This window comes from Pristiophorus japonicus, chromosome 7 (genome assembly GCF_044704955.1).
Source record: "Pristiophorus japonicus isolate sPriJap1 chromosome 7, sPriJap1.hap1, whole genome shotgun sequence".
Lineage (NCBI taxonomy): Eukaryota > Metazoa > Chordata > Chondrichthyes > Pristiophoridae > Pristiophorus > Pristiophorus japonicus.
This window is the reverse complement of record NC_091983.1, coordinates 232,164,318-232,188,171: the sequence shown is the minus strand read 5'-3', so window position 1 is coordinate 232,188,171 and position 23,854 is coordinate 232,164,318. Positions and strand designations below refer to the sequence as shown.

At 50.7% G+C, this 23,854-nt stretch overlaps 1 protein-coding gene across 1 annotated transcript in view; it reads left to right on the top strand.

Annotated features, from left to right (window-relative positions):
• Positions 1-478: 478 nt before the first annotated feature.
• LOC139266954 (netrin-G1-like) overlaps positions 479-23,854 on the top strand; it is a 36,269-nt gene continuing 12,893 nt past the window's right edge. The window contains exons 1-3 of the mRNA XM_070884591.1: positions 479-880; positions 16,137-16,780; positions 19,377-19,553. Of these exons, the coding sequence (XP_070740692.1) occupies positions 638-880; positions 16,137-16,780; positions 19,377-19,553 (1,064 nt within the window). The 5' untranslated portion in view covers positions 479-637. The remainder of the gene's footprint in view (positions 881-16,136; positions 16,781-19,376; positions 19,554-23,854) is intronic.

Here is a 23,854-nt window from a genome sequence, read left to right as displayed (position 1 = left end):
TCTGTACCAACACCGAGAAAACAGCTGGAATCCCAACACACAGACCATCTGTACCCATTGAGAAAACAGCTGGAATCCCAACACCCGTAACATCTGTACCACCACTGGGAACACAGCTGGAATTCCAACACCCAGAGCATCTGCACCAACAGTGAGAAAACAGCTGGAATCCCAACACCTGGAACATCTGCACCAACAGTGTGAAAACAGCTGGAATGTTAACACCGAGAACACCTGCACCAACTGGGAAAACAGCTAGAATTCCAACATCCAGAACATCTGTACCAATGCTGGGAAAATAGCTGGAATTCCAACACCTGGAACATCTGCAAGCATAGTGATCACCCCTCTTTGAGCGGGTCCAGTCGGAGCAGGGCCCCCCGAATCACCCCCATATGGACTGAGATCGCCCCTCTCTGAGCGGGTCCAGTCAGAGCAGGGACCCCCTGAATCTCCCCCAGACGGACCGAGATAGCGCCTCTCTGAGCGGATTCAGTCGGAGCAGGGACCCCTTGAATCACCCTCAGATGGACTGAGATTACCCCTCTCTGAGCGGGTCCAGTCGGAGCAGGGACTCACTGAATCACCACCAGACGTACCGAGATGGCCCCTCTCTGAGCGCGGTCCAGTCGGAGCGATGCGTCTGTCCGGTTTGTTGCCCCTTCAGGCCCTTTGGGCGGCCCTGTCTCTCACTGCGCAGCACTTCCCGTCCTGGGGTCACTACGACCTGTGTAAGGCCCAGCTTCACTGGGACCAGGCCATGAGTTGGGATTACATGGCCTGCCAGCCCGAGGCCGCCCTGCTCACCAGGTCACTGAAGGTCAGCTTGGATCCCTCCGACAGTACGTGTGGAGAGACCCCCGAGATGTACTGCACGCTGGTGAGTAGAAGCCTTTCTGAGACAGCCTCTGTTATGTGTCGCGCTGTGAATGGACGCTCACTGAACGGCCTTTATCAAAGTGAATTCCATCCAAATTCCTACATTTGCTTCATCGAGTGCAAAAGCAAGGGAGTCATGGTGAACCTTTATGCATCATTGGTTAGGCCCCAGCTGGAGTATTGTATCCAATTCTGGGCACCACACTTTAGGAAGGATGACAAGGCCTTGGAGAGGGTGCAGAGGAATTTTAATGGAATGTTTCCAGGGATGAAGGACTTCAGTTATGTGAAGAGACTGGAGAAGCTGGGATTGTTCTCCTCAGAGTAGAGAAGGTTAAGGGGAGATTTGATGAGGTGTTTAAAATCATGAAGGGTTTTGAAAGAGTAAATAAGGAGACAATGTTTCCAGTGGCAGGAGAGCCGGTAACCAGAGGACACAGATTTCAGATAATTGGCAAAAAAGCCAAGGGGGGAGATGAGGAGAATGTTTTAATGCAGCGAGTTTTTATGATCTGGAATGTGCTGCCTGAAAGGAAGGTGGAAGCAGATTCAATAATAACATTCAAAAGGGAATTGGATAAATACTGGGAAAGGAGAAACATACAGGGCTATGGGGAAGGAGCAGGAGAGTGGGACTAACTGGACAGCTCTGAGCCAGTGGCAGAGACAGACGATATCACGGAGGTGAAAGTAGGCGGGCTTGGTGAAGGAGGAGATATGGGGATGGAATAACAGTCTGATAAGTTGCATTTACTGGAACTGTGAGGAGAAGTCAAACTGCTGGGCTGAACAGGAAAGGTCAGGACACGTAAACCACAAAACTCGCTGCTTCCCAGTGTCGCACCGTAAGGGGTGGCAGTGTTTGTAAAATTAGACACGGAAATAGATGTGAGGAGGGAGGTCGAATGTTTATAAACAACCCCTGGAGCTCCTGACCCCTGTGTCTGAGCCCTGCCCAATATCTCCAGTGGGGAATATGTCCCATTGTGTCTGAGCCTTGCCCAATATCTCCAGTGGGGAATATGTCCCACTGTGTCTGACCCCTGCCCAATATCCCCAGTGGGGAATATGTCCCATTGTGTCTGAGCCCTGCCCAATATCTCCAGTGAGGAATATGTCCCATTGTGTCTGAGCCCTGCCCAATATCCCCAGTGGGGAATATGTCCCATTGTGTCTGAGCCCTGCCCAATATCCCCAGTGTGGAATATGTCCTTGAGATGTAAATTCAAGCCTCTTTCTAAATATTAATGATGCTCTTGTTGAGTGAATCATCTCCTCAGGATAATTGGTTCCTACATCATTGTTCGAGGGGAAACACCTGGTTTAATAATCAGCCGTATGTTTCAGCAATAATTGAAAATGTATAATTTATTGCAGAACATGCAGTTCATAAGAGGGAATTATTCTCCAGCTCAATTAGTAATCTGTTATAAAAATAATACGAGTCTTTGAGGTAAACTTCCAGCTGTCCCATATCGCACTGTGGGAGCTGTGTGTGAAACAGGGCCCGGACCCAGTGAGACCACACTAGATGTTACTGTCTCAGTTTTACACCTCAGGACGTCCCAAAGCGCTTCACAGACAATTGAGGACTTTTTGAAATCGCAATCATTTTTTCTTTCACCGATAAAAACGCGGCTGAATTTATTGGCCTTTTTTTAATATGTAACAATTTTTGACAGGTGTACTCGCTCCTTCTTTCCAGATGTGTCCCGACTTCTGAACTTGTGTTCCCTGATTGTGTGTTGACTGTGAGTGGGTGAGTGAGACAGAAAGACTCCAGGGTGAGAATGTATTCAGACTGTGGCTGTAACTTTGGTGCAAAGACACGAATTCCTGGTCATAAACTGTTGTGATCGAATTGGGCATGGTGGTGCAGGGCTTCTGTGACTGGACCAGTAATCCACAGAACTGCACTTCCAATCCCTCCATGGGCTTTGAGACTGGGCAGAGGGAGATACTGCCGGTCCTGCTGGGAGACTCAGTCCCAGGCACATCCTTCAGTTTTTTATTTGTTCCTGAGATGTGGGCATCGTTGGCAAGGCCAGCATTTATTGCCCATCCCTAATTGCCCTTGTGAAGGTGGTGATGAGCTGTCTTCTTGAACCGCTGTAGTCTGTGTGTTGAAGATTCTCCCACAGTGCTGTTAGGAAGGGAGTTCAGGATTTTGACCCAGTGACAATGAAGGAACATTGAATATATTTCCCAATCAGGATGCGGTGTAACTTGGAGGGGAACATGGAGGTGGTGGTGTTCCCATGGAGACCATGGGTTTGTGAGGTGCTATCGAAGAAGCCTTGGTGAGTTGCTGCAGTGCACCTTGTAGATGGTAAACACTGCAGCCACGGTACGCCGGTGGTGGAGGGAGTGAATGTTTAAGGTGGTGGATGGGCTGCTTTGTCCGGGATGGTGTGAAGCTTCTTGCGTATTGTTGGAGCTGCACTCATCCAGGCAATTGGAGAGTATTCCATCACCCGCCTGACTTGTGCCTTGTAGGTGGTGGAAAGGCTTTGGGGAGTCAGGAGGTGAGACACTCGCTGAGAATACTTGCCTCTGACCTGCTCTTGTACCACAGTATTTATGTGGCTGGTCCAGTTAAGTTTCTGGTCAATGGCGATCCCCAGGATGCTGATAGTGGGGGATCCGACAATGGTAACGCCGTTGAATGTCATGGAGAGGTAGTTGGACTCTCGCTTATTGGAGATGATCATTGCCTTCCACTTGTGGACCACAAATGTTACTTGCCACTTCGGTGTTGCCGGACTGGGAAACAACGTCGGTGAGTGAGCACAGGGGCGATGGGGGAACAGGACTTGTGTGTGTTAGGACACGGGCAGCACAGGTTTGGATGAGCTGAAATTTACGGAGAGTGGAAGATGGGAGTCCGGCCAGGAGAACATTGGAATGGTCGAGTCTGGAGGGAACAAAGTATGGATGAGGGTTTCAGCAGTAGATGTGCTGAGGCAGGGGCGGAGACGGGCGATGTTACTGAGGTGGAAATAGGTGGCCTTGGTGATCGAGTGGATATGATTGTTTGTTTTAGTTCTTCTCGACCAAAAGGCACCAGTTAATGCTCATCGATCTCCGTGTTAGAAATAGAATCTCCCGCTGGTCTGTAATCCCCAATTTGATTCATCTCTGGCACCAGCTCAAAGTATTCGCCTCCAATTCCACTTCAGTGCCGATTTGTTCATTGATTTGAGTGTTTCTCGTGCTGCAAAGCAAAACTCACAGTGTCTGAGCACAAACTGAGGGAGAGGCACATCTGGAATACTGCGGGCAGAGTGGGCTCCTCATTGTAGGGGAGAGATGGGACACAGTGACACAGTGTGACCGGGGGTGAGGGGGTGAGGGGGTGAGGGGAGAGAGAGATGGGGCACTTCTTCACCCAGAGAGTGGTGAACCTGTGGAATTCTCGACTACAGAAAGTTGTTGAGGCCAATTCACTAAATATATTCAAAAAGGAGTTAGATGAAGTCCTTACTACTAGGGGGATCAAGGGGTATGGCGAGAAAGCAGGAATGGGGTACTGAAGTTGCATGTTCAGCCATGAACTCATTGAATGGCGGTGCAGGCTAGAAGGGCCGAATGGCCTACTCCTGCACCTATTTTCTATGTTTCTATGTTTCTATGACACGGGGCACAGTGACACAGTGTGACCAGGGGTGAGGGGGTGAGGGACTGTGTTATGAGGTTAGCTCGAACAGTCAAATTAAAGGGAGAATCGTCTCCACTTCTGTAGAAACACAGTCTGTGCCTTGCTCGGGTAAAATTCTGACAGCTAATTATTTCTGAATCCGATCACCAATTCTGGAAATCCCAGCGAGTGGTGACAGCTGGTGAATGTTAACGTGGAGTTTCTGGGTAATTTCTGTAAGCTGAGTTTGAACTGATTGTAAACTGGTGCCTGGGGATTGTGTCTGATCCTCTCGGGATTGTTAACATCTGTATCCGTTCCCCTGCCAGCTGTTCACACACTCTCACAGCACAGCAGGAGGCCATTCGGCCCATCGTGCCTGTGCCGGCTCTTTGAGAGAGTGATCCAATTAGTCCCACTCCCTGCTCTTTCCCCATAGCCTTGCAAATTTATCCTTTTTCCCAAATTTATTAAGTATATTTTTCCCTGTTTTAAGGGAGTTTAGTTGAAGCAGGTTCAAACAGCTCCTCAAAGAATGGGTACAGGCACGATGGGCCGAATTGCCTTCTGTGCTGTGAGATTCTGTGATATTTCCCTTGTTTTAAGGGAGTTTATTTTCAGCAGATGCGAGCAGCAGACGGGATTTCAGTCTGAACGAGCCAAACATTCTCTTTGTAATATCGCAGTCCATTCTATTGGGTCTGGGACTAAACCTTTATTACTCAGACGGGAAATCGAGGGTTTGGGAGAGGCCGACAGGAAGTGGATTAAACCTGAGGCCATAGACTTTATCCCCATGAATCCGCCCCCTGCCCAATATCTCACTCACTGCCCACTGTCCCCAGTAAACCGGCTGCACATTAAACTTTCCCAGTCTCTTGATTCCTGGATCAGAGCTCCCTCACTGCGCTGCTCTCTGACAATGTTCCACTCACTTTAGCAGCTCAGACAGGAGAATGCTTGAAGAATGATTTACTGTTGTTGTGGCACTGACTAACTGACCCCTGAACCTGTCACCAGTGGATGGATTTTTCCATCGAGCAGTTTGAATGATGAGGAGTCTCGGTTCCATCTCCTGTTATTCTCTGTTACCCATTCTCTGTATTGACCACGCGCAAATTTCATTATAAACACAGATAGAGGCAGACAGGCAAGGTCGAGGGTTCAAGTCCCACTCCAGACACTTGAGCACAAAACCCAGGCCAAGACTCCCAGTGCAGTACTGGGGGAGTGCTGCACTGTTGGAGGGGCAGTACTGAGGGAGCGCTTCCCTGTCAGAGGGGCAGTACTGAGGGAGTGCTCCACTGTCGGAGGGTCAGTACTGAGGGAGCGCTTCCCTGTCAGAGGGGCAGTACTGAGGGAATGCTCCACTGTCGGAGGGTCAGTACTGAGGGAGCGCTTCCCTGTCAGAGGGGCAGTACTGAGGGAGCGCTGCACTGTCGGAGGGGCAGTACTGAGGGAGCGCTTCCCTGTCGGAGGGTCAGTACTGAGGGAGCGCTGCACTGTCGGAGGGGCAGTAGTGAGGGAGTGCTACACTGTCAGAGGGTCAGTACTGAGGGAGCGCTTTCCTGTCAGAGGGGCAGTACTGAGGGAATGCTCCACTGTCGGAGGGTCAGTACTGAGGGAGCGCTTCCCTGTCGGAGGGTCAGTACTGAGGGAGCGCTGCACTGTCGGAGGGGCAGTAGTGAGGGAGTGCTACACTGTCAGAGGGTCAGTACTGAGGGAGCACTAAATTGTTGGAGGGGCAGTACTGAGGGAGCGCTGCACTGTCAGAGGGTCAGTACTGAGGGAGCACTACATTGTCGGAGGGTCACTACTGAGGGAGTGCTGCACTGTCAGAGGGTCAGTACTGAGGGAGCACTAACTTGTCGGAGGGTCACTACTGAGGGAGTGCTGCACTGTCAGAGGGTCAGTACTGAGGGAGCACTAAATTGTCGGAGGGGCAGTACTAAGGGAGCGCTGCACTGTTGGAGGGGCAATACTGAGGGAGCGCTGCACTGTCGGAGGGGCAGTACTGAGGGAGCACTGCACTGTCGGAGGGGCAGTACTGAGGGAGCACTGCACTGTCGGAGGGACAGTACTGAGGGAGCACTGCACTGTCGGAGGGGCAGTACTGAGGGAGCGCTGCACTACTCTCATCCTGAGATAGTCAATGGCGCTTTAGAATTCAGTCTTTGCTCTCTCTTTCTCTCCTCTCTCTTTCTCCCTCTTGCTCCCTCCTCCCCTCCCACATTACATGGGCTCATTCACCAGAAACACCCTGTTGCCGAATTTGCCCTCCGACCGAAAGGGGGCACACTCACTGAGCGAGCCGATTTTCCCCGCCCCAATCCATGGAGCGGAGAGTTGAGCGAAATTCAGCTCTTTGTAGATTGTTTTTGTTGCGGGCGGTGCAGTCAGTTTGCGGCGGGGTGGAAGTGCGTGGGGAGCGGGGCGGACGGCGGTATATGTCTGCGAGCTCCTGTTTTATTTCCCACCCCCAGGAACCTGCTGACTGACGGAGCTGAAATGAGCCTGGGATTAAAGTGTTTGTTTAAACCTGGTTTGACAGACTGTCGGTGGGTTCCCTGAACACCTGCTCACAGCCCTGAGTCTCCGTGAGGCTGGGGCACTGGGGACATTAGTTTGGGGAGAAGGCCTTTTATTGGGGACCTTTCATTAGAAGGAGGTCACCCATTGGGGACGGACGGTTTAAAATTGGAAGCTGGGTGTTTAATGAACGATGGCTGTGGTCTATAAGGACCGATCGACACAGGCCGGTCAATAATGTGGGATTACACCACAGCTGGTTGAAGATTTGCTGCAGATTCTCAATCCTTCCCCAGTCTGGTTTCTTTCTCTGAAACCTCCCTCTGGTCTTCTCATTGCTGAAATGTTTAGACACAAACACCAGGTGCAGAGTTCTGGGTTTCATTAACTTGAACAAACATTCATTTCTGCCGGCTCACGTTCTTTATAATTAAATTCCAAAGTGTAGAATCCCATCGAGCTCCCAGGCAAGATATGGACTTAAAACCGCCGTTCCTTTATTAAATTAATTCTGGGGATGTGGGCATCGCTGACACGGCCGGCATTTATTGCCCATCCCCAGGTGCCCTGAGAAGGTGGGGGTGGGCCGCCTTCTTGATCCACTGGGATCGGGTTTGATACAAACTGAGTGTCTCGCTCGGCCACTTCAGAGGGTCATTACTAGTCAACCACGTTGGTGTGGGCCTGGAGTCACATATAGGCCCGGGCAGGTTACAGAGGCAGGTTTCCTTTCCTAAAGGACATCACTGAACAAGTTGGGCTTCACGGCAATCTCCCTGAGCTGTGGGCCGTGGGGAGATGGACCCTCTCCCTGACCCACTGTGGGCCGTGGGGAGAGGACTCTCTCCCTGAGCTGTGGGCCGTGGGCAGAGGACCCTCTCCCTGACCCACTGTGGGCCGTGGGGAGATGGACCCTCTCCCTGACCCACTGTGGGCCGTGGGGAGAGGACCCTCTCCCTGACCCAATGTGGGCCGTGGGGAGATGAAGCCTCTTCCTGACCCACTGTGTGCCGTGGGGAGAGGACCCTCTCCCTGACCCACTGTGGGCCGTGGGGAGATGGATGATACCAGAAATGAGAGGGTATACATATCAAGAAAGGATGAACAGGCTGGGTCACTTTTCTCTTGAAAAGAGAATGCTGAGGGGTGATCTAATAAAGGTCTTTGAAATTATGAAAGGTTTTGATCGAGTGGATACAGAGAGAACCAAGAAATCCAATCGGGAATTCAGAAGAAACGTCTGTCCCCAAAGAGTGGTGAGAATGTGGAACTTGCTACCACAGGGAGCGGTTAAAGCAAATAGTGTAGATGCAGTTAAGGCGGGGCGGGGGGGGGTGCGGTGGGGGTGGCTAGACAAGCGTATGAGGGAGACGGGAATAGAGGGTTGTGGATAGATTTAGATGAGGAAAGACGGGAGGAGGCTCGAGTGGAGCATAAACACCGACATGGACTAGTTGGGCCGAATGGCCTGTTTCTGTGCCGTATATTCTATGTAATCCTATATGTAATCCTATAAGTAATCCTATGTAATCTTTCAGCTCAGTACTGGCCCACTAAATACTGCTAACTGAGCAACTCTGCTCGAACATTAACTCCAACAAAGGGCCTGATTACTGGGTGATGGGGAGTGACATCAATCTGTGGGATTGTACTTTATGGAGCCACTAACTTCTGTCCTCAATAATACACTAATTTACATCATTAACCAGGGGACTGAACCGTGCTGATCGCGAGTGGTTTAGTTGGTGATAACGACAGGCTCTTCGTCACACCACACAGTGTAAATCCGAGACAGCAACACTTAAAGCCCGAAATAAATGTCAAGGGGTGAGTGGATTTGTGGAAGGAACAATGATTCATAAGATGCTCCGTTTATGCTCCAGTGTTGCAGGAGCAGTTTCTGTAATACATGATCCTTATATTGAAATATCTTCCCTTCCCGCATTGATGCAGCCACACACAGCAGGAGCCCGTTGTGTCTCTCTCTCCCTGGGCTGTATGGTGATGTTTAATTCTTCTCTTCTTCTTAGGCAGTCCCCCGGAGTCGAGGATGACTTGCTTCCACATTAAAATGAGTTGTCAGGTGACTGATGAGACCAATGTGGGATCCACAGTCTCTGTCACAGGTGGGGTAGATGGTGGTTAGAGGGATGGGTGGGTGGGGTGCTTGGGTTGTCGTACGTTCCTTCTGCTGTTTGTACTTGGCTTCCGCATCCTCCCGGCAAAGAGACTCGATGTGTTCGTCGCCTTCTCGGATGCTTCTCCTCCATTTTGAGCGGTCTTGATCCAAAGATCCAAGATGCGGCCACTCACAACATCATCGAGCAGACAATAGGGGTGTTCAAGCAGCGTTTCAGAAGCCTGGACCACTCTGGAGGCAGCCTTCAATACTTCCCTCAACAGGTGTCGCTATTCATTGTGGTGTGCTGCAAGTTGCACAACTTGGCCATCATGAGGGCCCAGGCCTTACCAGTGGGGAGTGCAGCCCCAACTCAGGAGGAGGAGAAAGAGGAACAGGAGCCTGGCGAGGCCCCGACTGGCCAGCCAGAGGAGGAGGTGCAGCAGCCACGGAGGAGACACCGTGGCACTGCTCCCGATACAAGGGCCACATGTCAGCGGCTCATCATACATCGGTTCTCCAACAACACAACACAACCCCTGACCAGCAACTAATAAACATTTAACAACAGCCCCTTGAAACACCATAACACACAATTAACCTCAACAATAGCTGTACACAGGCCCCTGCCATTTGTCATTCCTCAACAGTATCCATGTGCCGTATTAGGCACATACACTTACAATAGCAGGCCTCAAAAACTGCAACCAGATCTTGACAAACATATTTACAGGATGAGGCCTTCTGTCCATTGTGGCCAAAGTTTTTATTGAGACTAGCTCTGGCATTTGCTACCCCTTACCTTAACCCCCTCCCACACCTCCTGCTCCTCCTCAATGTTGCCTCAGTGCCTGCAGCAAGGCTGCTTGAGGGCTGCTGTGTGTGTAACAGACACTACAGATGGCCTAGTAGGATACATTGGACCAGCTCTGGGCCTGGAAGGCCCGGCTGCGGACTGCACCACCTCAGCATCGGCGGCAGCAGTCTAGGTTGGCTGGTGTGTAGACCGCGGCAGGTGGAAAGGCAGAGTGGCAATGGTGGGAGCCAGAATGCTGTCATCTTGAGCAAAGACAACAAGTTTCATTTCCCATGGCCCACTGCCACTCCCCCAGGGCGGAACCTCAGCATCCGGAGCAATATGCGGGAGCGCGGATTACTGGCCTCCTTCGGCACCGTTACCTCCCCGTTGGATTTTGGGGAACAGAGAGGATGGCAGCAGTTAGTGTTTGCATGGCATCACTCTGTGACTGACTCAGAGCAGCCTGAGTCTCAAACGCAGCGTTCTGAGAGTTGTTGCCACAATCATTAACAGTATCACATCACAAAGGCTTTGCGTGGCTTGGGCCTGTGATGCGATAGCTGCTGCCACGTCAACCATGGCACGCGCTCTCCCCTCTGCAACTCCACTGTCGCTGGTTGAGTCCATCTCCCTCTGTAAGTGGGCAAGGATGGGTTCATTGAACTGCTGAGAGGCAGGGACAATGCTAGAGGCGGCCTCCCCCAACCTCAGGGCAAGTGTATCCATGCTCTGCGGGACCTTCTCCAATGCACTCTCTGGACATAGCCTCCAAGTCCAGGTCCACGTCTGACTTTCTCTGAGCAGGACTGATGGGTCGACTCACTGTCCGGGGAGATGGTCCCCGAGCTTCCCCTCGCTCTGGGCGCTGCTGCAGGCCACTGGATTCAGGAGCCTAGGCTCTTCAAAGCCCAGGAATGTTGGTCCTTCCACCACGGTGGTGTCCCCACTCGATGCAACTGATGGAGGGTCCCACACAGGCACCACACTTTCCTCACCTTCCTCTTCATCTTCCCCGTCAGTTGAAGTGGACGGCGTTTACTGTCAAGGGTCAAGGATCTCACAGAAATGCCAAAGGGCATTCACATACCGTCACGGTCCACAGGGGGTGCTGCTTCTCCGTCCACTACCGCACCAACTGGTGTGCCCATGGGGATGGACACTCGCTCCTCCACCTCACTGAGGGCTTGTATGTCAGGCTCCCCTCCACCGGTGCACTGCTGCTCTCTCCTGTTGTGAGCTAGTTTCACCTGTAGTAAGAAGCACAAGAAGGTGTGAGTGAGTGTGCAGCTCATCGTGTGCCACATGTGCCTTCCATAGTTGAATAGTTGCTGCTGTGTGGATGTGTGTAAACGTGCATTTGAATCTGCGTGGCTGCTCACAGTGCATGTGTGAACGGTGGGATGAGGTGAGAAGGGCCTCAGATTAGGGTTGAGGCTGAAGTCTTGTGAAAGGGTAGTGTGAGGAGGGGTGAGGCTGAGTAGGGAACAAGAAGGTGAGCGAGGTTTGGATGGGCCGGGCATGGCTGGTGACCTGAGCTTGAACCTTTATGGTGCCTTCACCAACAAAGACCACGGCCTGGGACACACAGTGACGGAGCAGTCGGAGGTCAGTTGTAGCGCTGGGGCACGGTGCTGTTAATTATGTCCCGAGGACACGGCAATTCAGGAGCACGTCACATCTGCACCGTTCCTTTGTTCATTTATACTTTACACAGCTTTAGGATTGTGGTACTAATGTTACCCCATTCCTTCTACATCGAGTATTAAAAATAACCAATCCAATATGCGGCTTGAGTCACTGCCTTTAGTCGATGCTGTGACAATTATAGATTCATTAATCTCTATGATCTCTGTATATTGCCGCGCTCTCCATCTTTATCACACGCATTAGTTTTATTGATTGCTGCAACAGCCACTTTCTGATTATTTGGAAAAAGATGTCGGGCTGATTCTATGTTGCCGATGTCAGGCAGAGTCCCAGTGTGTCTGATCCACAGGATGCACTGCAGCAACTCGCCAAGGCTTCTTCAGCAGCACCTCCCAAATCTGCCACCTCCAGCACCTAGAAGGACGAGGGCAGCAGGTGCCTGGGAATACCATCACCTCCAAGTTCCCCTCGAGTCACACAGTGTCCCGGCTTAGAATCACAGCATCATAGAATGATATAGCACAGAAGGAGTCCATTCGGCCCATTGTGCCTGTGCTGGCTCTTTGAAAGTGTTACCCAATTAACCCCACTCCCCGCTCTTTCACCACAGCTCTGTAAATCTTTCCCCTTCAAGTATTTCTCCAATTCCCGATTGAATCTGCTGCCATCGCCCTTTCAGGCAGCGCATTCCAGATCACAACATGTGGAGCTGCCGCTGTGTCCATCGCTGCTTCATCGCGGAAGGTCAATGACCTGAAGTGACCCCAAGGGAGCCCTGCCACCTCCGACTGCTCCCTCACAAACCAGCCTGAGGTAAAGCATCATTCGGCCCACAGGCTGGGCGAGGGTCCGACACACAGAGCCCAGGGGTAAGGCCTGAGCACAAATAAGGGATTGTTTTAACAATAGACGATAAAAAGACAAGTTCCCGTCAATCATTCCGCCCACAAAACTTTTGTCGTTTCTCTCTCTCTAACCCAAACAGACAGCTGCAGTGAGACTCATTTTCCCATCTCTAGAGGTCAGAGGTCGGAGATTCTTTCACTGAACATGAACTTTGGAAAATCTAAACAAAGAAAACGTCCAAAATGTTGTCATGTCAGAAATCTGTCCAAATGTCAGCTCCCTGGTCTCCTTGCAGTCCATTTTATTTTGCTCAAAACGATTCCCAAGGATGATTGGGGGACTGAGAGGATCTAACTATGGGGAAAGGCTGAACAGGCTGGGGCTCGTTCCTGGTCCCAGGGATGTGGGACTTCAGTTGCAGGGAAAGACTGGAGAAGCTGGGATTGTTCTCCTTACAGCAGAGAAGGTTAAGGGGAGATTTCATACAGGTGTTCATGGTCATGAGGGGTTTAGACAGAGTAGATAGAGAGAAACTGTTCCCATTGACAGAAGGCTCAAGAACCAGAGGACACATATTGAAGGTGATTGACAAAAGAACCAAAGGCGACATGAGGAAAATTGTTTTTGCGCAGCGAGTGGTTAGGATCTGGAATGCACTGCCTGAAAGGGTGGTGGAGGCAGAGCCCAGCGGGAGAATTGTGTCCAATTCTGGGCACCACACTGTAGGAAGGATGTCAAGGCCTTGGAGAGGGAGCAGACGAGATTTACTGGAATGGTCCCAGAGATGAGGGACTTCAGTTATGTGGAGACTCTGGAGAAACTGGGATTTTCTCCTCAGAGCAGAGAAGGTTAAGGGGAGATGAGGAGACCCCACTTTCTACCTTCTGACACACTGAATAGCTGCCCTTTACCCCTACTCTCTGCTTTATGTCCTGAAGCCAGCGAGCTATCCATTCTGCTACTGGCTCCCTGACTCTGCATTCTCTGACCTTATTCATTAGTCTATTATGTGGTCCCTTATCGAAGCTCTTTTGGAAATCTGGATAAATTACATCGACTGCATTACCCTTGTCTGCTCTCTCTGTTACCTCTTCAGAGAATGCAATGAGGTTGGTCAAGCAAGACTTTCCCTTTTGAACTCCATGCTGACTATTCATTATTATACTTTTGCTCTCTAAATATTCTTCTATATTCTCCTTTAGTAAGGATTCCATTATTTCTCCTACCACCGATATTAAGTTGACGGGTTTACAGTTCTCTGGACATGTTCTATCTCCCTTCTTAAATATAAGTATTACGTTAGCTATCTTCCAGTCCTCGGGTATGACACCTTTTTCTAACTAATTATTAAATATGTGCCTCTGCTATTTCTTCCCCAGATTCATTTAAAAAGCACAACGTGTTCCGTCCACACCTGGGGTTTTCTTTAACCCGTGCTGTACCTGCCCTGGGCGTGTTTGATGGTACAGTGTAGAGGGAGTTTTATTCTGCATCTAACCCATGCTGTACGTGCCCTGGGAGTGTTTGATGGGACAGTGTAGAGCAGCGAACCCGGGGACTGGGAGAAATTTAGAACTCAGCAGAGGAGGACAAAGGGTTTGATTAGGGCATGGAAAATGGAGTACGAGATGAAGCTTGCAGGGAACATCAAGACGGATTGCAAAAATTTCTATCGATAAGTAAAGAGAAAAAGGTTAGTAAAGACAAACGTAGGTCCCCTGCAGTCAGAATCAGGGGAAGTCATAACGGGGAACAAAGAAATGGCGGACCAATTGAACAAGTACTTTGGTTCGGTATTCACTAAGGAGGACACAAACAACGTTCCGGATATAAAAGGGGTCAGAGGGTCGAGTAAGGAGGAGGAATCGAGGGAAATCCTTATCAGTCGGGAAATTGTGTTGGGGAAATTGATGGAATTGAAGGCCGATAAATCCCCAGGGCCTGATGGGGATCAAGGGGTATGGCGAGAAAGCAGGAATGGGGTACTGAAGTTGCATGTTCAGCCATGAACTCATTGAATGGCGGTGCAGGCTAGAAGGGCTGAATGGCCTACTCCTGCACCTATTTTCTATGTCTATGTCTATGACTAAGGAGGTTGCCTTGGAAATAGCGGGTGCATTGACAGTCACATTCCATTGACTCTGGATCAGTTCCTATAGAGTGGAGGGTAGCCAATGTAACACCACTTTTTAAAAAAGGAGGGAGAGAGAAAACAGGGAATTATAGACCGGTCAGCCTGACATCGGTTGTGGGTAAAATTATGGAATCAATTATTAAGGATGTCATAGCAGTGCATTTGGAAAAAGGTGACATGATAGGTCCAAGTCAGCATGGATTTGTGAAAGGGAATTCATGCTTGACAAATCTTCTGGAATTTTTAGAGGATGTTTCCAAAAGGGAGAACCATTTGATGTGGTATATTTGGACTTTCAGAAGGCTTTCGACAAGGTCCCACACAAGAGATTAATGTGCAAAGTTAAAGCACATGGGATTGGGGGTAGTGTGCTGACATGGATTGAGAACTGGTTGTCAGACAGGAAGCAAAGAGTAGGAGTAAATGGGGACTTTTCAGAATGGCAGGCAGTGACTAGTGGGGTACCGCAAGGTTCTGTGCTGGGGCCCCAGCTGTTTACACTGTACATTAATGATTTAGACGAGGGGATTAAATGTAGTATCTCCAAATTTGCGGATGACACTAAGTTGGGTGGCAGTGTGAGCTGCGAGGAGGATGCTATTATGCTGCAGATCGACTTGGATAGGTTAGGTGAGTGGGCAAATGCATGGCAGATGAAGTATAATGTGGATAAATGTGAGGTTATCCACTTTGGTGGTAAAAACAGAGAGACAGACTATTATCTGAATGGTGACAGATTAGGAAAAGGGGAGGTGCAACAAGACCTGGGTGTCATGGTACATCAGTCATTGAAGGTTGACATGCAGTACAGCAGGTGGTTAAGAAAGCAAATGGCATGTTGGCCTTCATAGCGAGGGGATTTGAGTACAGGGGCAGGGAGGTGTTGTTACAGTTGTACAGGGCCTTGCTGAGGTCACACCTGGAGTATTGTGTACAGTTTTGGTCTCCAAACCTGAGGAAGGACATTCTTGCTATTGAGGGAGTGCAACGAAGGTTCACCAGACTGATTCCCGGGATGGCGGGACTGACCTATCAAGAAAGACTGGATCAACTGGGCTTGTATTCACTGGAGTTCAGAAGAATGAGAGGGGACCTCATAGAAATGTTTAAAATTCTGATGGGGTTGGACAGGTTAGATGCAGGAAGAATGTTCCCAATGTTGGGGAAGTCCAGAACCAGGGGACACAGTCTAAGGATAAGGGGTAAGCCATTTAGGACCGAGATGAGGAGAAACTTCTTCACCCAGAGAGTGGTGAACCTGTGGAATTCTCTGCCACAGAAAGTTGTTGAGGCCAATTCACTAAATATATTCAAAAAGGAGTTAGATGAAGTCCTTACTACTAGGGGGATCAAGCGGTATGGTGAGAAAGCAGGAATGGGGTACTGAAGTTGCATGTTCAGCCATGAACTCATTGAATGGCGGTGCAGGCTCAAAGGGCCGAATGGTCTACTCCTGCACCTATTTTCTATGTTTCTATGTTTCTATGTTTCTATCACACTCACTCACTCAAACACATAACCTGTGTTGTTCCGTCTCTGTTTCCAGGAGAACCCGTACATGTGCAACAACGAGTGTGATGCTCACATGCCCGAGCTCGCACACCCGCCCGAGCTGATGCTGGATGATGAGGGGCGGATTCCCAACACCTTTTGGCAAAGCGTCTCCTGGAGGAGTTTCCCCGAGCCCCTCCTGATCAATATCACTCTGTCCTGGGGCAAGACCATCGAGCTGACCGAGGACATAGTCATCACCTTCGAGTCGGGCCGGCCGGAGCAGATGGTCCTGGAGAAGTCTCTGGACCACGGCCGTACGTGGCAACCCTACCAGTTCTACGCGGCTGACTGCCTCACCTCCTTCGGGATGGAGCCGAGAAGCGCCCGGGATCTGAGCCCGGCCTCAGTGCTAGATATCATCTGCACGGAGGAGTATTCCAGGGGCTACGTGTGGAAGGTGGACAAGATGGTCCGCTTCGAGATCCAGGAGCGTTTTGCCCTGTTTGGGGGGCCCGGTCTCCAGGACATGGCCTCGCTGTACGGCCAGCTGGACACCACCAAGGACCTGAGGGACTTCTTCACCCTGACCGACCTGCGGGTCAGGCTGCTCCGGCCGGCCACTGGGGCCACCAGTGTTGACCAGCACAACCACTCCAAATACTTCTACGCCATCTCCAACCTGGACATTCGCGGCCGGTGAGAGCTCCCCGCCCCTTCTGGCCAGAGTCGCAGACCCCACACTTCACACCCAGGGGGCGCCGTGTCAGGCCAACATCTGGGGCACTCACAAACCCAACATTTGGGGGTAACGCACGGGGCCAACATCTGGATGGGCACTCAGGGTCAACATCGGGGGGCACTCACAGGGCCAACATCTGGGGGTAACGCATGGGGCCAACATCTGGATGGGCACTCACAGGGTCAACATCGGGGGGCACTCATAGGGCCAACATCTGGGGGCCGTCAACAGGACAACATCTGGGGGACACTCTATCAAGGCCAACAGCTGGGGCACTCTATCAAGGCAACAACTGGGGAACTCTATCAGGGGCAACATCTGGGGGATATTCTCAGTCTATCATCTTGGTGATACTCCATCAGGGTAAATATCTGGTGTTCCCTATCAGAGTTAACATTTGGGATACTCTATCAGGTATAACATCTGGCATGACACTCAATCAGTTATTATCTGGAGGGCACTATATCGGAGTTAACATCTGGCACACAATCTCAATGAACATCTGAAGGTCAGTCTATCAGGGCCAACATCTAATTACGAGGAGAGATTACATAAACTAGGTTTGTGTTCCCGAGAATTTAGAAGGTGTTTTGATAAGTTTTCAAAATATTAAGGGGAACTGAAAGGTTAGATAGAGAGAAACTATTTCCCTGGTTGGGGATTCTTGGAGTAGGGGCATAATCTATAAATTAGAGCCAGACCTTTCAGGGGTCAAATTAGGAAACAGTTCTACACACAAAGGTTGGTCGAAGTTTGGAATTCTTTTCCACAAATGGCAGTTGATGTTAGATCAATTGTTAATTTTAAATCTGAGATTAATAGATTTTATTAACCAATGGTATTGAGGGATGTGGGGCAAAGGCGGGTGAATGGAGTTCGGTCACAGATCAGCCATGTTCCCATTGAATGGCGGAGCAGGCTCGAGGGGCCGAATGGCCTCCTTCTTTTCCTATGTGAGCGCTGGGTAACTGGGGAGGTTTGACGTGATCCAGAGAGTGAGAGGATCACACAACACAGGGGGAGGCCATTCAGACCATCGGGCCTGTGCCGGCACTTTGAAAGAGATATCCATAGGTCCCACTCCCAACTCTTTTCCCATAGCCCTGCAAATATTTCCCTTGAAGTATTTATCCAATTCCCTTCTGAAAGTTCCGATTGAATCTGCTCCCACCGCCCTTTCAGGCAGCGCATTCCAGATCAAACTCTCCTTATCTCCCCTCTGGGTCTTCTACCAATTACCTTCAACCTTTGACCTCTGGTCCCCGACCCTACTGCCACTGGAAACAGTTGCTCATTATTTACTCGATCCAAGTCCTTCCTGATTCGATGACTGATTGTGACTGAAGGCTTCCTTCGTGTTGGATCTATATTCAGTCTGGGTCAGTGAGTTCCCATTCTCCCATCACACAATCTCCAGGGCTCGGAGCCATTCCCTCATTATTCCACACTCAGCTTCTGGGAGGCTCGTTCCAGCTTTTAGACGAGGACAATCTTCAGACACTAATTAGAGAACAGGAGCAGTAAAATGTTTACGCTGCCGTTAATGTGACTCCAAGGAACTGTCTGGGTATCTGCTTAGTTCAGCATACAGTGCCCAGAACTGACAATTTGCTGAATGTGCAACATACAATCTGCGGATTGTGAAGCTTCACCCTCTCAGTGAGTTAAACAGCGGCTCGATGCTGTTAGCACAGAGTCACCGAGACCAGCGTTCTCACGCTTCACGGTACAGAGACCGTCACAGCACTTTGTGCCTTTCCAAATCGCATTTCCTGAACAACAACAACAACAAAATCTCATCCTTGTCTAAAAATCCCTCCATGGCCTCTCCCCCTCCCTATCTCTGTAACCTCCTCCCACGCTACAGCCCTCCAAGATCTCTGCTGTCCTCCAACACCAGGAACAGCACTCCGAGGTCGCTGCTCTCCTCCACCACAGGCCTCTTGTCCATCCCCCACTCCCTTCGCCCCTCCATTGGTGGCCGTGCCTTCAGCTGCCTGGGCCCTAAGCTCTGGAATCCCCTCCCTAAACATATCCACTTCTCAACCTCTCTATTCTCCCTTAAGACGCTCCTGAAAACTGACCTCTCAGACTAAGTTTTTGGTCACCTGTCCAAATATCTCCTTAAGTGGCTGGTGTCAGTTTATCTGATTTACGCTCCTGTGAAGCACCTTGGGACGTTTTACAAGTTAAATGCGCGATATAAATTCAAGTTGTTGTTCCAGGTTTTATTGTTGTTGTTGTAAAGAAATAACTTGTGAGAGGCGCTCTATAAATGCAAGCTCTTCCTTTGAGGGGCCTGGAAGGCCGGAGCTGATCAGAAACTCTCTCCTAACGTGTTCTTGTTGCTGCCCAGAATCTGATCGTCAATCAGCGGAAACACACCCAGAAACTGACCCGCCGCCTGGGTTGAAAGGCAGTAAGTGGGAGAAAAATGTTGCTGTTTGCAGAGCGAAGCTGGGAAAGGGAGAGCAGACTCGCGGAGCGGCCAGTCCCCAGTCTAACCCGGCTGCTCAGCTTATTTGAAACCAGCTTGCTATTGTTTTTTGCCAGGTGTAAGTGCAATCTTCACGCCAACAACTGTATCTGGGAGAAGGGGAAGCTGAGTTGCGAGTGTGAGCACAACACCACGGGGCCGGACTGCGGGAGATGCAAGAAAGGCTTTCAAGGCCGAGCGTGGAGAGCAGGCTCGTACCTCCCAATCCCCAAAGGGACGGCCAATGTCTGTGAGTAACCAGAGCTGCTCCAGCCCGGCTCAGTGCCGGCACCAGATTCCCTTCACATTTCATTCTCAGCCCAACTCCCGGCAACGCACCGACTCCAAAATACAACCCACCCATCTTTGTCATTGTGTTCATGTGGGAACAGAGACTCACAGCGGGAGATTGGACAGAGCCAGGGACAGAGATAGGGTCCGTGCCCACAGCTCCACACTGAGGGGGGACTGGGGACGGGGGGCGGGGGGAGCGAGAGGGAGAGGGGAGAGAGAGCAGGGCAGAGGGAGGGAGCGAAAAAGGGGGGAGAAAGAGAGACAGAGACAGAGAAAGAGAGAAGCAAAGAATGAAAGAGAGAACAAACAAAAAGAAAGAGAAAGTGGGAAACAGAGACATAGAGAAAGTGATAAAGAGGGAGAGAGAGAAGCAGAGAAAGTAAGTTAGAATGAGAGACGGAAAGTAAGAGAGAGGGAAAGAGAGAGAAAAGGAAAGTGAGAGAAAGAATTAGAGATATAGCGAAGAAAAAAATAATGAAAGAAAGATTATCCAATTAGTCCCACTCCCCGCTCTTTCCCCATGGACCTGCAAATGTTGCCATTTCAAGTATTTATCCAACTCCCTTTTGAAAGTTATGATTAAATCTGCTCCCACTGCCCTTTCAGGCAGCGCATTCCAGAGCACAACAACTCGCTGCTAAAAATAATCCTCATCTCCCTCTGGGTCTTTGGCCAATCACCTTCAATCTGTGTCCTTGGGTTCCCCACCCTCCTGCCCCTGCAAACAGTTTCTCCTTATTCACTCCATCAAAACCCTTCCTCATTTTGAAGCCCTCTATCAATGTAATGTCGGGGTCAGTGAGCGAGGGGGGATCGCTGGCATTATGTAGAGGGTGAGGTTGTAATAGCCGCAGGGGTTGAATTTGCTGAAACCTCACTCCGGACACCCACACATACAGAGCCAGCAGTGAGGTGCAGACTGATGTGAGAATGGAATGTTCACAGCTGGATGAACATCTGGGGAACAGCTGGGGAAGGTTAGAGGAGAATCAGCCTCTGTGAAATCAATATCTGAAGCAGATCAGGAAGTGAAGGTTGTGAGGGACATCTGTGGCCTGCTGTGTGTGGAATGTCCCGAGATCAATATCCAGATAGTGAGCTGACTGGGCAGTGGGGGAGGGGTGTGTGTGACCACTGATGCCCTTACGTATTAATCCTGCGTACTTACACACTAATCGCACGTAGTGGGAGCGTCCCCACGTACTACTCTCACACTCATCTTATGGGAGCACTTTAGCAACTCTACCTGGTCTCACACAGGGCTGGTGTGAGCTCTCAGAGGATGCAGCACGCCAATCCCCCATCAGTTCCTTGTTCGTGAGTTTGAGTGACGTCGATCTGATGAACACTCCGTGTGATGGGTTGTGTTAATGTGTTTATCGATAAAGATTGTTAATCAGATGTCTCTCTAACTCTGTTTCCGTTTCCCTCTCCAGGCCTCCCTGACCCCTCCGTGGCGAGTGGCCGTAAGTAGAACCTATGCTCTCTGACCTGTGACTTGCTGACCCAGAGCTCATTTCTGTATCGGGAATGATCCGATTCCCTCAAACCTCCCTTGTCGCTCAGTGAGCGAGGAACAGGTGTAGGTGTGAGCAGGGATTGAGTGTGAGCAGGGGCTGAGTGTGAACAGATGAAAGTGTGAGGCAGATTAGGTATGAACAGGGCTGGGATCAGGAGTCTGCTTGCCCGTGTATCTATGCAGTAAAGTATAATCTCCTCGAGCAGTGCAGCAGATATAAAGCAGGGAAGATGTAATATATACGACGGACATCTTAGCTGAGACGAAAATGCTTCTCACTGTGTCTCAGTGAGAACGTTCAGTGGGAAGTGGAGGGAAGATTTGTAGAAATCCATTTGGTGGTTGAGGCCAAGATCAATGGGGACGTGTTGTAATCCCGTTATCCCAGATGCAGGAATGGGAACTGGGTGAGTGTCTCGGCCTCAATCTGTTCCTCTTTGTTCCTGGATCTTACATCAACTTGTTCCCGTTTATTTAACCCTTCACATGCTGTCCATGTAATTCCAAACCATCCGCCATAACGCAACCCCGAACCAACACCCAGACTGACCGGGAGCAGAGTGACCATAACTCCCCACACTGACCGGGAGTGACCATAACTCCCCACACTGACCGGGAGTGACCATAACTCCCCACACTGACCGGGAGTGACCATAACTCCCCACACTGACCGGGAGTGACCATAACTCCCCACACTGACCGGGAGTGACCATAACTCCCCACAGTGACCGGGAGTGACCATAACTCCCCACACTGACCGGGAGTGATCATAACTCTCCACACTGACCGGGAGTGACCATAACTCTCCACACTGACCGGGAGTGAACATAACTCCCCACATTGACCGGGAGTGACCATAACTCTCCACACTGACCGGGAGTGACCATAACTCTCTGATCAGGAGTGACCATAACTCCCCACACTGACCAGGAGTGACCATAACTCCCCACACTGACCGGGAGTGACCATAACTCCCCACACTGACCAGGAGTGACCATAACTCTCCACACTGACCGGGAGTTATCAAAACGCCCCACACTGACCAGGAGTGACCATAACCCACCACACTGACCGAGACTGGGGGTCTATGAAACGTTACATTTTGACCCCAAACATGCTCCTTTGCTACCCAGGTACAAACCCTCAATATACCGTAATCCCACAATAACAGCCTGTCACGGCCTCACCCCATTTAATCATCTTTCCGCGGACCAGATTCCCACTAATTATCCATCGATCCGGTTGGAGTGACAGCCGGGCAGTGAGTAGACCCGGGGAAGTGATTGATTGATCCGACATTGGCTCCCGGTCCAGCAACGCCTCCAATTTATAATTCTCAACCTCGCGTTCAAATCCCTCCGTGGCCCCACCCCTCCCTATCAGTAAAGCCTCACACCCTACAGCCCTCCCTATCTCTATAACCCCCTCACACCCTACACCCCTCCCTATCGCTGTAACCTCCTCCCACCCTACACCCCTCCCTATCTCTATAACCCCCTCCCACCCTACAACCCTCCCTATCTCTATTACCCCCTCCCACCCTACAACCCTCCCTATCTCTGTAACCTTCTCCATCCCTAACGCCTTCCCAAGCCTCCAGCTGCCTGGGCCCGAAGCTCTGGAATTCCCTCCCTAAACGTCTCCGCACCACCTCTCTCTGCTCCTTTAAGAATCTCCTTAAAACCTACCACTTTGACCGAGCTTTTGGTCACCTGTCCTAATATCTCCTCCCGAGTCTCGGTGTGAGTTTCTGTCTGATTGGCGGTGTAGCGGAGATGGAAATGTCTGTTTGCTTGTCTCTCGGATACTCCTGCCATCCTGGACAGTGTCCACTCGATGTGTGTGCGTACAGTACAGATGTTCTGTTCAGAACGCGTGTTCTCCAGCTGGGATTAATAATTGCTGATTTCTCCTGACATATGCAGCTGACCCAAAGCTCGGTCGCACACGGCCAAGAAACTCATCACTAGAGGTCACGACCCCAGAGCAAGGTAGGAGCTCTCAAACACCGCGTCTGGCTCAGAGCACATGAGAAAGCAAGGATTTTCATTTATATATTGTTCCTTCAGGACTGCCCCTCCGGCAGGGCAGCAATCCCTCAGTACTGCCCCTCAAACAGTGCAGTGTTCCCTCAGTACTGTCCCTCCGACAGTGCAGCACTCCCTCAGTACTGTCCCTCTGGCAGTGCAGCAGTCTTTCAGTACGACCACTCCGGCAGTGCAGCAATCCCTCAGTAATGCCCCTCGCACAGTGCAGCACTCCCTCAGTACTGCCCCTCACACAGTGAAGCAATCCCTCAGTACTCCCCCTCACACAGTGCAGCACTCCCTCAGTACTCCCCCTCACACAGTGCAGCACTCCCTCAGTACTGCCCCTCCATCAGTGCAGCAATTCCTCAGGACTGCCCATTCGACAGTGCAGCGCTCTCTCAGTACTACCCCTCCGACAGTGCAGCACTCACTCAGTACTGCCCCTCCGACAGCACAGTGCTCCCTCAGAACTGCCCCTCCGACACTGCAGCGTTCCCTCAGAACTGCCCTTCCGACAGTGCACCACTCCCTCAGTACTGCACTGGGAGCGTCAGTCTGGATTATGGGCTCAAATCTCTGGAATGGGACTTGAACCGATGACCTTCTGACTCCGAGGCGAACGTGCTGCCCACTGAGCCACAGTTGAAAGGCCCCTAACTTGGCAGTGCTGTGTAAAACCCGGCACAGAATCTATAACCTGGGATTGGGACCA